This window comes from Trachinotus anak, unplaced genomic scaffold (assembly GCF_046630095.1).
Source record: "Trachinotus anak isolate AG129_WGS33_773 ecotype Australia unplaced genomic scaffold, CSIRO_AGI_Tana_v1 ptg000032l, whole genome shotgun sequence".
Taxonomy (NCBI): domain Eukaryota; kingdom Metazoa; phylum Chordata; class Actinopteri; order Carangiformes; family Carangidae; genus Trachinotus; species Trachinotus anak.
The window spans coordinates 6,658,179-6,675,302 of NW_027273883.1; the positions used below are offsets into that span (position 1 = coordinate 6,658,179).

Here is a 17,124-nt window from a genome sequence, read left to right on the forward strand (position 1 = left end):
ATAATAATATGTGGAGTTACTAAAAGATTTTCCAATATATATATATATATATATAAAACTTATGAGACATGTGTCACTTTGAGATGAACTCTTTTCTCTTTTGTATTGTAAATTCTCATGAAGCCTGTTGTTAAATAAACTACCAGTGAGTTTTATTGTGTTCTGCAGCAGTTTGATCTTTTTCACATATTTCTGTCTTCTTATCCTCACCTTTGGTTCCTGAGCTGACGTCTGACCACCCCTGCACCAGATCAGTCCTGTTCATCTTCTTTAAAACCTTTTTAGTCACCTCCACACTGTTGTGTCTGTACGTCTCCACCACCAGCTCCACTACATCCTGCACATTTGCCACTTTCAGTCGACTCCTTGAGCTGTGTGGGAAACCTTTCTCCAGTTCAATGAGTGACTTGAATTCTTCAAGTTCCTCTGAACTCAGTTTATTCAGTGTTTCAACAAGCTGCTTCTTAGTTGTCATTGCTTCTGCCTGGAAAATTCAAAGGACATATCACACAGTGTTGTACAGGATAGGACCTGGACAGGATTTGAATGTGTAGCAAAATATTTTTTATACAAGGTCCATTTCCGTTTTTTCTGAATTGTCAACCACATCTCATGGTTTTCATCAACAGTTGTCGTGTAGCTACAAGTCAAGTGTTGCAGTTGTGTTGTGCAACTTCTACAACTTCTGTCTCCGAGGCTAAAAATGAACTTTGACGCTCAGTTTCGTTTAGTTTTATGGTTTTTGTGCGACGTTCCCGACAGTCTCTGCTCGAAAGCGGAAGTAGAGATACAAAAGCAAATGTTACAGCTTACTATTGTTTTTAAAATAATAAGTAGCATCAGTTGTAAAAGCTGAAATCGACTGATGTTCATCCTTATGCGGAAAATCATCTTCGCTGTATTTAAACAAGCTTCATCGTGATTCAGTGCATCGCTGCTGTTTAATGCTGGATGTGGAAATAAAACTCACCTTCTCTCTCTCTCTCTCTCTCTCTCTGTCTCTCTCTCGTCAGTCTGTTTCAGTTTGTGTTACAGGTTGAAAACATATTCCAGTTGCATGAAGCAGATGTTTGGTTTAGAGCGAGTCCTCTGGTCTGGAGTAGTGATCAGATTACAGTCTGTCTGCCCAGCCTCTTTTCTCCAAACATCACATTACAACTTCCGATTCGCAGTTTGGCCAAATGATACCGAGCCATCGATTCTCCGTTTTGCTTCTGACTGTTGTCAAAGGGTAAGACTTTGAAGACCAGGTTGTAAATGACTGCTAGATTCCTTCAGCATTGCCTTAAGCAGTGGCTATTTACAGGGGTTGTAATACCAGATGATGTAGTACTACACTGACCCCTTGTGGCTTCTTCCGCAATTATTTTGGAGACTTGTTTTCTTTCCTGATGCATTTTTGGAAGATTCAGGCACAAGGTTATTATTGATGCATCCTGTAAAGTATGGTAAAAGGTTTATGGCATGGAAACATTGACTGTATACATTAATATTCAAGGTAATTTATGTTCATGCAAGGACATAAGAAATGCATTATTTGATTTCTTCATATGAGTTATACTGCCTATGCTGTCGAGCTTAAAGCAGTGGATTTGCCCAGACTGAATGTGAATTTGGTGGGTTTTAGTGAAACAATTCGTATGGTGTTTATTGGTGCAATTTAAAGTGGCATATTATGTATTGCATTGTCAGTTTGTCTCATATATGATTTATCTGTGAATTATATTACTACAAATAAGTATTGCATTTCTTTGTTTATTCCTCTGTAGTTTTCATGGAGCCTCAGCAAAAGAAGGAAAAAAAAGTAAATATAAAGACACCGGGTAGAAACTCTCCCTGTCTTGCTTATTCAAGCAAAGTGGCCACTACACAAGTCCAATTCTAAAACTGTAAACTTGGACTCTCACAAATCTGAACTAGACTGTTCAAGACAAGCTAAACACTGCAAAACATGGTTTCAGATTTGTGAGCTCAGCCCTGGGTCACATGACATGTAGCAATTTACAAAAATAATGTTATTAATAAATACATAATAAGTACTAATATAAATTATAAAGGGATGTATCCTCTTTGGGCCATGTCATTACATATTTTACAATAGACTGTCAACCAGTGGGTCACATGACATAAAAGCTACTGTGAATGAGGGAACATCATTTATAGTCTAAGTATATTAGTACTTTGTTTCTCTAATGATAACATTGTTTTCACAATTATTGAAAGATTTTCCAGATTTTCTTCATTGCAACGAGTTACTGAGGCTGTTTATCAGATTCCCTCTGCAGCCACAAAAGGCTTTACTCGACTTTTCCACATGCAGTAGAACTCCCCAAGAAATGTCAACAGATGTGAAAGACTGCAAAACTTAAATATTTCCTCCACCCACAACTGCTGCTTGTGCCAGGTTGACAGGTGAAAGAGCAGAGCGTAAGATGGTTAGTATTAGAGGAAACACCGGAGAGGCTCAGCCACATGTTTGAGCCTCAGTCAGACCCAGACTCAGGAGTTTGTTGAGGAGTGAGGAGTTTATTATATATGTTTATTATAAAATTGGTTATGTTGTTTGTTAGCTTGTAACTAGCAGTGGTTGACACAGTGTTAGTGGTTATGCTGATGCAAACTCTTCCTGTCTGTACTGACGAGGTTTTGGTGACCAGTGAGAGAGCAGAGAGTATCAAGATGAGAGACTCAGTCAGACCCAGACTCAGTGAGGAGCCTGTTGTGCACTAAAATCAGCGACTAGCAGACATATCTGAACGGTCAGCACAGTGAGCATATTTTATTTGTTTATGTTGTTTGTCAACTTGTAACTGGCAGTGGCTGACACAGCGTTAGTGGGTGTGCTATTGCAAACCCTTGCTCTCTGTACTGGCAACGTTTCAGGTTTATTTATCCCACCCCCCGTCTCCACAAATTGATGGGATTGGTTCCTTTGTTATATGACATATCAAACACTGGCTGTCTGCATCCATGTTTATGAGACTGTCATTGGTTCATTGCAGTCCCAATGTGGAAATACACAGTCATGGTGTTGACTGCTTATTTTTCCCATTGTATATCTCGTATTATATATATAAAAAAAACAAAAACAAATGGACATGTCAACAAGGGTGAAAACTTGATTTTCATCGAAGGGTTTTTTGAAGACTCCTGTTACTTCTTTCTGTGGAGGTCTTTAATGAGATGTTTCTCGTGTCTTGTAAGAATTTCATAGAAGATGTCTTTGCAGTTGTCACTAGCTCTCAGGGAAGTAGAGTACAGCTCCCTTATCTTATCATAGGAGGTAGACAGAGCCCTGATTTCAACATATCTTTGTTGGTTGATAACCTCTTTACTTAAGAGCTCATCCAAAATCGGTGCAACATTGGTCACTCTGTTGATCAGCTCAAGTTTATGTTTGTCCACAAAGTGCTGGTCTGAGGAAAGAGGAGAAGAAAATGACTGACTGGATTTGAACATGAAGTTATAGCCAACGTAATGCATTTCATTTGAAGACAAGTTTTTTTTTTACAATTTAAATTTTCTATATTCAAAGTGTAGATAAATGAAATTCATCATATATTGAAAAAACACATGCAAACAATTCATACCCTGTATTTTCCGAGAAAAAAACTTAAGATTGTAGAACAGTGACCTCTATGGTTCACTTGTATACGTGGTACATTCATTGATGCATTTTTAATTGCATGTGGGCCCCAGGTCGAGTACTTGCGCCAGAATTATATTGTTTTAGAGAAACAGTGACCCATCAAGTGTTAATTTTGTTGTGTGAACACACAAATTTAAAAAAGCAGATTTGTAATTTTGTAATTAAACTGCTTGGACAGACTCAGGCTAGCTGTTTTCCCCTGTTTACAGTGTGTATGCTAAGCTAACAATCTCCTGACTCAAGCTCTATTGTTAACACACAGACATGAGAATGGTATCATTTCTACCAAAGTCTAGGTAAGAAAAAGTATATATATTCCCAAAATATCCAACTATTCTATAAATTCATGATGAAGCACCCCTCAGCTGACACAGTTTCATTTATCACCCTTGATCAAGTTAACCCTCTTCTAAATATCCAACCATGAAGTAGATTGGGTTTTGTAGTCATATCCTGGGTTTCTAGACACAGTGAGGACTCTACTGTGAGACCACAAGCAGAGTAGAAGACCTTTACTGAGGAGACTTCATAGTACCTGTGCATTCACCTTCTGCTACTGTATTTTTCCCAGCTGCTCCTGGTGATGGTCCTGCAGCTGAAACAAATTTAGGGAAAATAAAAAATGTTTAATTATGGATTGTTCTCAGACTAGTTTTTATGTATACATCTGTTCTTCCACTGACCCTGAACAATGCATGTTTCAAACTTTTAAAATCAGCTTTGCAATATTGGAAAGAAATACACTCATCATGTTTATTAGAGCTCAAGGATCCACAGAATGTGTTTTGCCGACTGATAAACATAACATTTAATGTTGTCTTTAAGGTGAACAATATAATTATTTTTTGCAGCATGCCCACCTCTCCCTGCAGCACCATAGCATGGAACAGCTGCTGATTCTGCAACTGTAACACATGAAATGATAACTGAATAATAAATGCTTTGTTCTGGCCTCCATGCATTAATGACTACAGTACAGCAGGCTAAGTTAAGTACAAGAGTACTACAACAAATAGCAGGCCTAGTTCAGCTCTGTAAATTCAGACAAAGACAACTTTGTTTAAGTTTGTTTAAAATGTGTGATGTGAAATTAAATAATAACTAAACTAAAAGAACTGGAGACACTGGTGTTGCCATAGAGTCCAAGTGATGTCTGATATCCTACAATTACTTCTTTGGTTTAAAAACTACAGACAGAGGCGTCATTTTTAACATGAATGAAATTACAAGTAAATCTAATCTACCTGGAAAAAAGTGCAGCAGATAACTGAAATACTCATTTGCAGTATCTTACCTTCTAAAGGACCAGAGTTTGGATAGTCATCTGAAATAGAAAGCAGAACAAAAAACATGGTTTTGGTGATAGTGTGGTTTTATGTACTGCATTCACAGCAGAAGGTTCGATAACAAGGCATTTCAGCCAAATAAAATAAGGGTGGTAGATAAAGTGCTTATCATTGCTTCTGGACCCTTTTCATAACTGCATATTGCTCTCACGTTGTACGTCCGTCCCTTTCTCGTGGACGCATTATCTCTGTAAACCCTTGAGGGAATTTCTTCAATTGTAGTACAAATGTTCACTCAAGTGAGAACAGATTGCATTTTGGTGTTTAAAGGTCAAAGGTCACGGTGACCTCACAAGAAACTTTTTAGCAATTACTCAAGACTTCACAAAGCAATTATGACAAAATTTCACACAAATGGTTAATATTTTACATGACTCTTGATAAACAGGATGTAAATTGAAATTAGTCTGAGTGGTGGAGGCATACAGCTGTGAGGCGGTTGTCTAATGTAGCTGATCACTTCAGATCGTCTTTATTTTCATTTTAAGAACCGCAAGTAGCAGTGTCACATTTGGGAGGACTGTGGGGGGAGCCGGAGGGAACCCACATAGGCACAGGGAGAACATGCAAACTCCACTCAGAAGGACCCCATTTTCCCATTCCCAGAAATTTTAGCATGTTTTAAATGGCAGGTAAACACATACACCGAGTTGCTATGAGATTATTACACCTACAGAACAGCAGGTCCATATTCAGTTTGCATCATCATTGGGATATAAAATATGATCATTTATTATTGACATTTATTACTTAAATTGATCTTTTTCATATAGTGTAGCTAATATTGTTTAATAATCACTGACCGTTTCGAATTTCACAGGTCCACACAGATTCTCCCTTATTTGTGGAAGAGTACGAGAGTGTGAGGTAGACGTTTCTGTTTGGATTCTCAATGAACACTTCATAGAAATTTGGGTCTTGGCTGTCATATCTGAGGGTTAATACCTTTGTAAAAACAAATATAGCATAAAAGAAAGAGGAGTAAGTTTTCACCAAAGTTAGAAAGTCAAGTTCAATCATACACAACAAAAACAAAAGATAAGTAGGTCCTTGGTCAAATGTAAATACTGATTAGTGATTGGTTGTTGGGATGTGCACGTGCAGCACATTCACATTCACATTTCTGTCTGGCTGCTGTGTGGTCAGCTGAACATGAAGCTGCTCTCTCCCACACACTGAACGAGGCTGACTCCACATTCACTGAGCAGCGTTAGCGGCTCTCTTTAAGTAGCTAATGTCAACAGATCTGTCACGAGAGTAATCCTACATTACCTTACACATGTGCACCACAATTCACAATGTTCATAGGTTTATCTGCTAATAGAAAATACAAGCTGTACCTTTGGGAGAATTTTTGCTGTGTTGATGTCTGCTGTGAGGATGAAACCCTGCTGCATTTTCAGGTACTTGTCTGGGTGTGGCTTTGTGATTATTTTGTACTGGTTGGAGATTTCCTTCTTATCCACTGTCTGGAAAAAAAATACAGCATAAGCACAAAGCTGCTTCAAGGTTACAAACACTGTCATCTGTATTTTAAAATACATTCATGAACAAGCAATGTGATTTTTACACAAGGGTATTATGGTCTCAGATGGGAAAAAATAAAATGTGAGATTTCAGAAATAGTTATATTCAGGAAAATATCCAAATAACCTCTTGTAGAAGTGTGGTTAAGAACAAACGGGAGAGAGTGGCCCACATATAAAATGTAAAATGAGGGATATGTTGGATCTGAAGTTATAATTATTATATTATTATAATTTCATCAGTGTGGTATCACATAACCAGTTTGTTCAAGTCAAAATTCATAACAGCAATTGGATGATTTCTCAGATGTGTAACTCTGTTAGCCTCTCCACAATCAAATCTTGAGAAATACTGAGAAAAATCTTAAAATAAAGATATGTCACATATACTGTATACCCCAATATAATAATATTTCTATAGGAACTGAGAACACATCTGGTAGCATTTAATGACTTCACAGTGAGCTAAAAATGTTTTAACATTCAAAGTAACTTATGAATCCTCACTATTATTAGTTTTGTACTTTGTAACTAATTTACATTTATTTATAAGTATTTGCATGTTATGTTGATTCACCAATGAGTTTACATCATATGAGGGGACCAGTTTGTCGGCCATTGTCTGTCACAAGTGCTACTGCAGCAGCAAAAACTAAACGGTGTAGGTTGGTCATTTTCATAACACACCTACATCAGTATGGACACACACCCCTGGGTGGTGTTGGCCAACACAAACTGAAGAACACACATCAATAATTACTACCAGTTTAAACAGATGCTTAAGATTTTTTTTCATAACACAAAAGTTTGATTGTTATACTTTCAAAACCTGAAAACTTTATTCTGACAATATTAACTTTTTTCCCCTCAAGTGTGATTTTATTTTCATTATAGAACATCTTTTCTCACAGAATATTAAAGACACTATTCTCACAATTTAACACTGACCCTCATACCTCCATTGTTGGCTTTGGTACCATTAATCTTACTATGTTATTAATTGGTGACAGTAAGAACTTCAATAACCTGTTGTAGAGCAGGATCTTTTGGGATCAGGTAGATGTGAAGTTTGAGGAACGGTGTGTTGGGTTTGTAGTATATTAACACACATGAGCTTATTTTCACGGGAAAGCCCGCTTTCATCAGGACCGCTCTTGGAGAGAAAACTGGTTCAGATAACTTGACGTGGGATGGTGTGACCTCAGACACTTTTTCCACAACATCTCCACAGTCATCTATGTGCAGGACTGCAAACTTGTCTAATATTGTTGGGTTGTCATCTGCAAAAAATACAAGCACACACAATTAGTGAGGAGAAAAGGATCGCATCAGTTTTTGTACTCATGCTATGAGAAATGTAAAAAGTCCACTTACCTATGCAGATCCAGTGTGGCAGGTACACTTCATCTAACTTCCCAGCAATGACTGTGATGTTCATTAGGGGACCTGCAGCCATGTACTGTCTGCTCTCCATCCTCTCCATGTGTCCCTCCCAGGAGAAAAACTGGTACTTGAGGCTGACCTTCTCTGTACAGACCCAGCGTAAGGCAGAGACGCTGCATTCAAAGTGTCCTGCCTCAGACTGTAGACTGAATCAAACAAGTGAAGTGAGTTTGTTTATGGGCACGAAGATACTGTATCAGAGACACAATGGGATAAATGTCAAATTTTGAGAATATCTGTCCCGATTTTATTTAGTGTGAAATGTTGCAGTGCCACTGTCATTGTCATGTTACAGTGATATAACCAGTAACAGCACAGAGAAGCTTAGCTCAACTTTTCCCTATAGCTCCAGTTTGCTGTGTGTATTTTGCTGCAGTATTTAAGATGTTATTTTACCTGTAAGATGGAGCCTCATCTGCATCTGTACTGTTCACTTCAGGTTCAAGTTTAGACCAGTTGCTGGATTCCTGCTGCGGAGGACAGTCATAAAAGTCAACTGTCATCTAAATGAGCACATGAATGAATGATAAATAAATGAATGAAGGTAAAGGATTACCATAGTGCTTCCACAGCCCTCAAGCTCCAAGCTTCTTGAAGGTCCTTGTTAAGACACATTGAAAAACATTTTTAAATAATTATATGTTGATATATAAAATCATATGGTAACTTTCAATATGTTCTGTTGCTTTTGCACTATGTGCTGTGTTATATGTTACACAGCACAAACAGCATCTCACAGGGTTCAGTTATGTACAAAGTACAGACTAGTTACATGTTACTGTTGCCTCAGTGCATGCCTTATGTGGACTGGGGAGTGAATGGACAGTGGTGGACAGACAGACATTAGCTTGGCTTAAACAGTGACTGATCTAAAGTGAGTAACTATAACAATTACACATATGTGCACCAAATGTTTGATGTTGGAACAATATTGTGAGTTTTTTTCACATAATTTACCTTTGGGTCCTGAGCTGATCTCTGACAGCCTCTGCTCCAGATCAATCCTGTTTATTTTCATTAAAACCTCCCTGGTCACCTCCACAGACTGTTCACCGTACGTCTGCACAATCAGATCCACTACGTCAACTCTTTGTGCCATCTCCAGTTGGTGTTTTGGGATTCCTGGGAGGCCTCTCATTGTTTCTGTGTGCTGCAGGAGCCACTTGAAAGCTTTGAGCTCTTCATGACTTAAATCTTCCAGTGTTTCCAGAAGTTTCTCCTTAATTGATGTCATGGTTAAATCCTGATGGAGTCACAGTGATCAGGAGATATTTATTTACACTTTGTTTATCAAACAAATTTCTTTCCATCAATGTGAACATTTAAGTAACAACTAGTTAACCATCTAGGTATCTTATAATTATGAGACATAACTATGAGATACAGAAGTTATAATTATTCAAGATAAGTTCTCATGATTACAACAAAAGTATCTCCAGTTTTTCATTTTTTTGATGGATGCAGTGTGTTTGTGTACAAAGTGAAAAGTGAGGAAAAACATACATGACTGGTCATTTACTGTTCATGTTCTCATCCTCAGTGGTAGCACTGGTGTATTATTATAACAATATTGATGTAAAACATTTTTACTCATCCAACATCAGTTTGGTGAGAGCCATCCTATCCATCCATCCATTATCTATACCATTTATCCAAACCCCATCACGGGGGGCTGGAGCCAATCCCAGCTGACACTGGGCGAGGGCAGGGTACACCCAGGACAGGTTGCCAGTCTATCACAGGGCCGACACATAGAGACAAACAACCACACACACTCACATTCATACCTACGGGCAATTTAGAGTCACCAATCAACCTAGCGTGCACTGTGGGAGGAAGCCAGAGCACCCGAAGGGGACCCACACAGACACGGGGAGAATGCAAACTCCAAACAGAAAGGCCTGAGGTTTGTTCTTTCTTGCTGTGAGGCGACATATATCATTTGTTTTGTATAGCAGCCATGATGACAATAACTTTCAACCTGTAACTGTTAAATGAAAGTTGTGTTGTGTAAAGTGTACCTGATTATCTGATTATAATTATGAGACAGTAAGTCATAATTATGAGATACATAGTTTATAATTATTCAAGATAAGATCTCATGATTACAATAAAAGTATCTCCAGTTTTTCATTTTTTTGATGAATGCAGTGTGTTTGTGTACAAAGTGAAAAGTGAGGAAAAACATACATGACAGGTCATTTACTGTTCATGTTCTCATCCTCAGTGGTAGAGATACTGTAACATTATTATGACATTATTGGTGTAGAACATTTCACTTGGATTCCAGCCTCAGTTTGGTGACAGCAATTCCATTCACTTCATTTATATGATATATAATTGTTATTTATTGAGACCATAATGAGAATAACTTCCAACCTGTAACTGTGACATGAAAGTTGTGTTGTGTAAAGTGTGCCTGATGTGACATTACTCACTTTCTGGAGTAGCGAAGTCAGTTGTTTCGCTGAGGAGAAAGACAATAGAAACTTCAGGGTATCAGAGTAACAACTTTGACAACTTTAGTCAGATTCAGTTTCTTGTGAAGAAAACATAATATGAAGGATTAAGATTCTGCAAATATTTGCTCAGTTTTGAAGTAAGAGAAGTAAGAGAAGTTGGACATCGTATCATTAACACCCATTAAGTCTAAAGGAATCCAATACAAAATCTCTGCAACAAATACTACGTTTGTAACGACTATATTGTTGAAATTGTGTCAAAATGTATAATTTATAATGCTATTTGAGGTTAAAGTATTTGGTGTTATGCACTGCATTGTATATTATGGAGACTGTGCCTAATATTTTCCTCCCCCTCAATAGATAAGGTCCAGTTGCTTTTTCAAAAAATAAAATACAAAGAATTAATTTAAAAAATGACACTAAAACCAACTCATTGTGAAAATCAAAGAGAGCAAAAGGCTCAACTCTATTTTGTGAACTGAAGCAGATTTACTTTTTTACTCTGAATCATAAAATGAATTTATTAGACATTTATGACAAGTGTGATTGTGTAATGTGAGATTTTTTTGTCGTCTTTGTCTTACCTCTGACCTGTATGCTGGTTTCTGAGAACCTCGGAACCAGATCAGTCTTGTTCATGTCCATGAACACCTCCCTGATCACCTCCACAGACTGCTGGCCAAACTTCTCCACTATCAGATCCACCATTGCTGCCCCATCTTCCTTCACCATTTGGCTCCATGAGATTTGTGGGAGGCCCTTCTGGAAGGACGTGAACTGCAGCAACCACTTGAATTTATTGAACTCCTTGAGATTCAAACTATTCAGTGTTTCCAACAGAACATGTTTCACAGCATCCTTTGCTGCTACCTGAAAAATTTGAATGATACATTGAGCAAATGTGTAATTTCTTGACTGAAATAGTTAAAGATTTATTTCTTTGAATTTGTGTGGATGTTATAATATTTATATTATATATTATAACTGAAAGTTCACTCAGACAATGAAACACTTGGTTAGTATATGTATATGTAGTATATGTTTACCTTGTTTTCTTTACATTCACAGAGTACTGTGTGTGTATTGATTTTTTTTCACGAACCCTGAGAATCATCCAAAGTAAAACATTATAATGTAAACAGTATCTTTCTTCTTCTGTTTTCCCCTTTCTTTTGTTTCGTGTCTGTTTCTCTGTCTGTTCTTCTGTCTGTTGGTGTTTGCTCCAGCCTGAACCTGTCGCTCCAGTTCCTCCACTACTCCTGAGTCTGCTGATCCTGCTCTCCACTCTTCCTTCAGGTCGTTTCGTGCCTTCCTCTCTCTCCAAGTTTAAATTGGAGAATATTTTGCTTCTTCGAGTTTTCCTGCACTAGTTTAACCCTGTTTGCCTGTCTCTCGGATCCAGTGTCTGCTGACTTCCTGGTTTGGTCTGCACACCCGGAGCTGTCCCTGCTTGCTGTGTTTTCCTCATATTCAACCAGCTAACCCAGTGCTCCAGAGAGGCCCCACACAACAGCTCCACGGCTAACCTGTTGAGACTAGCTTAGCTAAATGAACACTGCCTGCCCCGCTCCATCATTTAAGATCCTTTGCTACTTCAATTTGCAATAAAACTAACTTGTTTGAACTTTTACTATGCCTCCAAAGCTGAGTCTAGCATTTGGGTCCAAAGCAAAATGACAATGAACTGAAATTAGACTCACTCTCTCAAACAGTGCAGGTGGATCGTTATCACCAGAGTGTTCTTCTGAGGAGAAAAGAAAGTTTAAATTGACTCAGGATTATCATCTAAATTTAACAAACTTTTTTTTTTTTTTACTGAATTTTTATTCAACATACAAATCGTACAACTTGGAGGAGATGCTTATGCAGTTACACTTGTTTTTTTCATATCTGTCCCAAACAATATGAGATGTTTTTTTTCTTTGTTGTTCACAATAGAATTCCTGGTAAATTAACATAACAAACCACCAATGGATTTTCAAGGTGGCATAAAATAAAAGAAACAAGTACATTAAAAATTAGAATATAATTAAAATCATTTAAAAATAAAAACCATGAAATAAATGAAATAAGAAAAGAAAAAGGTGGTGACTAGAGTTGTGGCGTTGCTGGTAGTAATGGTGACCATCTCTCTGCGAACCTGTCTCTTCCCAACTGTAATCTCGTGATTTTCTTCATGGTGTGGACCTTTCTTATCCTGTCTCTCCATTGTATTATTTTGGGGGGTTGTGGCTTCAGCCAAAAGACTGTTGTTATTTTTTTTTTTTTTTTTTTGCCATTAAGAGCAAAATTCTCAATAGATAAATCAAATATCTATCCATCGTGACATCAGGTAATATACTCAGTATGAAAAGTGTTGGATCTAAACTGAAGTTAATTCCTATAGTTTAAAGAATTCTAATGAAGCTTACTTTAAAAGGTTAAGATGAAATAAAATGAAATGAATTTACTGCAAAATGACACATACACCTACACAATCTAATGCAGTTCATTGCAAAAAAATAAATAAATAAATGACTACACTCATCAAACTGATAATATTGCATTTTTGTTGAGACTATTTTATTCTATTTTTTATGAATCATGAAATGTATTTATTAGACATTTTACAATTTACCAATTAAATTACTTAAATAAATCCACAAATCTCACTATAATTTAACTAATTAGGCAACATAACCCATGACCCAGTTAAGCATGGTATCATCTGCCATTAGCACACCTGTGCAGGTTACTGCTGCTATAGAAGGCCGCAGCAGGTAGCTGCTCTGTTTCAGCCCCCAGAACTGTAGAGGAGAGGAGCATCCAAACATGGTGACACTTTGGTAAAATGAGATGATTATAAATAAACTGACCTGAATTGACAAATCTATGACATAGTGTTTCTTCTGTTGTACGTACAACTGCAATGGATGTGTGTGTAAAGTTGAGGTTGTAGTTTTAATGGGGTGTGTGCATCCACCACCAAGACAGAAGGCATTATTTTTCTGAATGACCATTTGGAAAAGTATTGCTGAGTATCTTTACCATGTGCCATCCGTAATCAGTGACGAGGTCATTGTCACAATATAATATAAGAGTTTTTGTCTTTCTCACCTTTGGGTCCTGAGCTGGTCTCTGACAACCTCTGAACCAGATCAGTCCTGCTCATTTTCAGGAAAATCTTCTTGGTCACCTCCACAGACTGCTGGCCGGAGATCTCCACAATCAGATCCACGATATTGGCCCTGTCTCCAATGTCACTCAACATCCATGAGCTGAGTGAAGCATCCCACGGGGAGTCAGTCAACCGTAGGACTTTCTTGAATTCCTGAAGCTCCTCGTTATTCAAATCATTCAGGTTTTCCAAAAGCAGCTGTTTAACAGCTGCAATTGTTGCCACCTGAAAAAATAAATACACTCATGGGGCGTTTAATCCACTGGGACAATTACAAATGTGTCTCTTTGCATTTTATCAGTGTAGACATGGGTGTTACAAGGTTTTCTACGAGATCACATCATGTACTGATCCATTTGGTGATTGCTATCATAGTGATTATAGTATGTTCACTGTTTTCTTTTCTTCTCTTTTCTGTTTTTGAGAGGCACAAGGTACAAAGCAAACATTGACACCCCTTTCCTTTCACCGTTTAATTCTTATAAATGGTTCATTTTTAAGTTACAGGCTGCAACTGTTTCTCACATACTGTGCTACCAAACACTGAAATGAGTCACAGCAGCTATTTTCATGATTTCATATTTTATATTTTGTACATTGTACAATAGATGATTATGTTGGATAAAGATTTTAAAGTTCTCTTTACTGTAAAGGTTGAAGGAAAAGGTCAGGGAAATGTACAACCTGACATTTCCTCATCTCATCCTGAGCGGTAAAGATATGATAACGTTATTGTTGGATAGAATAACTGCTGAAGAGCTCAACCTGAATACAGCTTCAGTTCTATGAAAAATATCCAAGATAAATCATAAGTCAGGGTTGTATCCTTGCATGTTCAAAATGTGGATCATTTTCAACCTGCATCTGTTGAATGAAAGCTTTGTTGTATAAAGTCAGACAGATGTGACTTTACTCACTTTCTGGATCAGAGCAGAGCAGCGTTCATCTACGGAGAGTTTCTCTATGATGAAAAGAAATAAATATGACTCATGAGTGACTGACAACTGAACATAAACACTGAGCAAAAATGTACAACACAAAGGGTTTAATACAAAATTACATACACATTTCTTCTACTACATATTTACTTATTTACATATAATTGCCCTTTTTGACTGACTCTCCCATAATTTTTTTCCATATTTCATATTAGTAAGAAAATATAACTTTTGCACCAGATGGTGTATTTTCTTTTCTGTACATTATAAATATCTTAATTTATAATGTTAAGAGAAGAATACAATGCTTATAAACTGATGAAACATGCACCAGTTCTATGATTTTAACATGTTTTTGTCTTTATTGTCTTACTTGTGGGTCCTGAGCTGCTGTCAGTCAGCCTCCGCACCAGATCAGTCTTGTTCATCTCCTTTAAAACCTTCTTGATCTTCTGCACAGACTCTTGACCATAACCCTGCACCATTAAAAACACTGTGTCCTGCAGGTCTGCCAATGTGAGCAGGTTCCATGGGATGTCTGAGTGAGGTTTGTGATGATGAATTGGACGCAGGAAGACTCGCTTGAAGACCCTGAGCTCCCTGTCACTCAAATCAGCCAGTGTTTCCAAAAGCAGCTTGATAACAGACACCATCGTTTCTTCCTGGTAAGTTCAAAGGAAAGGTAAAAACAGTGCAGTTCATTGACTTGAATTATTTTTTTTAAACATCTCATCAAGTTATTTGTTTTAGAAATGTGCTATGTGTTTAGGTTACATCAACTACATCACAGAGTGTAATGATACAATGGTAATATCTGATCACATGTACCAGGTATTTACAAACCACTTATACTATATTTCTTTAGTAACATCAAGGTGATTCACTTTTGTCCTCTTTTATAGTAGTTGTATTTATTTGAACATTTTCAGGATTTTTTATTTTATTGTCTACTGAAGATTTTCCTCATGTGTACACAAGGCAAACAGAAAGCAGCTTTAGTTCTTAAAATAACTTCTGATAAAAAAATTGGAATTTTGTTTTGTTCATCATTTATAATATTCAAAATGAGGATGATTGTGAACCTACATCTGATGATTATTTTCATTATTGAGTTCTCTGCCAGTTATTTATCATTTGGTCATTAAAATGTCAGAAAAATGACATATAAACATATAAAATGACATATAGATAACTGACTGAGTAGTGTCAAAATAAAATGCACCCTCATAAGAAGCCGCAACCAGAAGAAGTCTAAGGAAAAGGCAATTAATTTTCAATGAATTGTTTTAAACACAGCTTTGTGTCAAATCAGACAGATGTGACTTTACTCACTTTCTGGATCAGAGCAGAGCAGCGTTCATCTTTCACTGAGGAGAAAGGAAACATAAAAAGATTCAGGAATGATTGATTTCACATCAGGTTTTATCATCAGACGCAGTCAGTTTACATTGTTTAATGTCAACAGAACATCTACTCAACACTAACACCATCAAATCAATTACTGGTTTCACCTGATGAACACCTGATGACAACATGACGTCACATTTGCTATTAAACTGTGTGTGAAAGGTTCAGAACTACAGGCACTACTAGCACATGATAGTGTGACACAGATGGATTTCAGGTGTGTGGACTGAAGGCAGGAGGAGGCCACAGACCAGAACCTTCCTCATACAGACTGTCTATCTGTCTCCATAGTGCAGTGTAGTGTAAGTCCAATCAAAGCTTCACTAAAAAGACGGTTCAACAGATTCATGTGAAATAATGAAGACAACATTAACCACATTCCTACCAGGCCATATACAATACAAGACTGGTAATAAAAACTGGTCAAAAGTCCTTGGACAAACAGGAACATGTGGCCCAATAAAGAAACAACTGACGTTCAGTTTTTGTTCAGACTGTTTGACTGTTTGGGTATTTTTGTTGTTTTGCTTTATACTATAAGCTGCATCTAATATTTTGCCCCATAATTTGGAAAAGTGTAACCATATCTATTTATTATAACAGATTAATGTGACAGTTGTCTTGTTTGTTTTACCTTTGAGTCCTGAGCTGGTCTCTGACAGCCTCTGAACCAGATCTGTCCTGTTCATGTCCATGAAAACCTGCCTGGTCACCTCCACAGATTGCTGGCCACACATCTCCACCATCACTTTCACCAGTAGATCTGCACAGTCTGCTTCCAGTCGACTCCATGGGATGTATGGAAAACCCTTCTGGAAGCAAGTGAGCTGCAGGAACCACTTGAATTTCTGGAGATCTTCAAAACTCAAACCAGTCAGTGTTTCCAAAATCAGCTCTTTAACAGCCGCCATTGTTGCCACCTGGAAAATTCAAACTGTATGTTCATGGAGCAAATATTTCATTTCTTCACTGAGAAAATCAAAGATTTATCTTTTTGCCTGTTCTCAGTGTCATTAGACATCGGATGTTTAAAGATTAGTTTTCCTTAGATCACCTGAGCTACTGATACATTTGGATATTATCTGTTTGTTAGAGCAGAGGATGAGTCATTTTCCTTCAACCCTTTAATATCTCTCACCTCATTCATGTTTCTCTTTTTTAATTAATTGTATTTCAGGCTGTAACTCTCCCAA

At 37.3% G+C, this 17,124-nt stretch overlaps 1 protein-coding gene across 7 annotated transcripts in view; it reads right to left on the bottom strand.

Moving 5' to 3' along the window:
* LOC139613017 (uncharacterized) overlaps positions 1-17,124 on the bottom strand; it is a 36,924-nt gene that overhangs the window by 14,762 nt on the left and 5,038 nt on the right. For 3 of the 7 annotated variants that reach the window (XM_071469283.1, XM_071469282.1, XM_071469289.1), the window contains 19 exons: positions 16,566-16,851; positions 15,857-15,891; positions 14,898-15,186; positions 14,504-14,547; positions 13,526-13,811; positions 12,130-12,173; positions 11,014-11,299; positions 10,403-10,431; positions 8,922-9,207; positions 8,521-8,564; positions 8,361-8,434; positions 7,896-8,110; positions 7,548-7,801; positions 6,336-6,464; positions 5,799-5,940; positions 4,944-4,973; positions 4,510-4,554; positions 4,185-4,244; positions 2,756-3,416 (listed from right to left, as the gene is read on the bottom strand). The exons of 1 other annotated variant lie outside the window; for it this stretch is intronic. In XM_071469283.1, the coding sequence (XP_071325384.1) occupies positions 3,154-3,416; positions 4,185-4,244; positions 4,510-4,554; positions 4,944-4,973; positions 5,799-5,940; positions 6,336-6,464; positions 7,548-7,801; positions 7,896-8,110; positions 8,361-8,434; positions 8,521-8,564; positions 8,922-9,207; positions 10,403-10,431; positions 11,014-11,299; positions 12,130-12,173; positions 13,526-13,811; positions 14,504-14,547; positions 14,898-15,186; positions 15,857-15,891; positions 16,566-16,851 (2,841 nt within the window). In that variant the 3' untranslated portion in view covers positions 2,756-3,153. Of the gene's footprint in view, positions 1-210; positions 485-966; positions 1,337-2,755; positions 3,417-4,184; positions 4,245-4,509; positions 4,555-4,943; positions 4,974-5,798; positions 5,941-6,335; positions 6,465-7,547; positions 7,802-7,895; positions 8,111-8,360; positions 8,435-8,520; positions 8,565-8,921; positions 9,208-10,402; positions 10,432-11,013; positions 11,300-12,129; positions 12,174-13,525; positions 13,812-14,503; positions 14,548-14,897; positions 15,187-15,856; positions 15,892-16,565; positions 16,852-17,124 lie in introns of those variants that run through there. 3 more of the 7 variants (XM_071469288.1, XM_071469285.1, XM_071469284.1) reach the window with 3 other exon arrangements.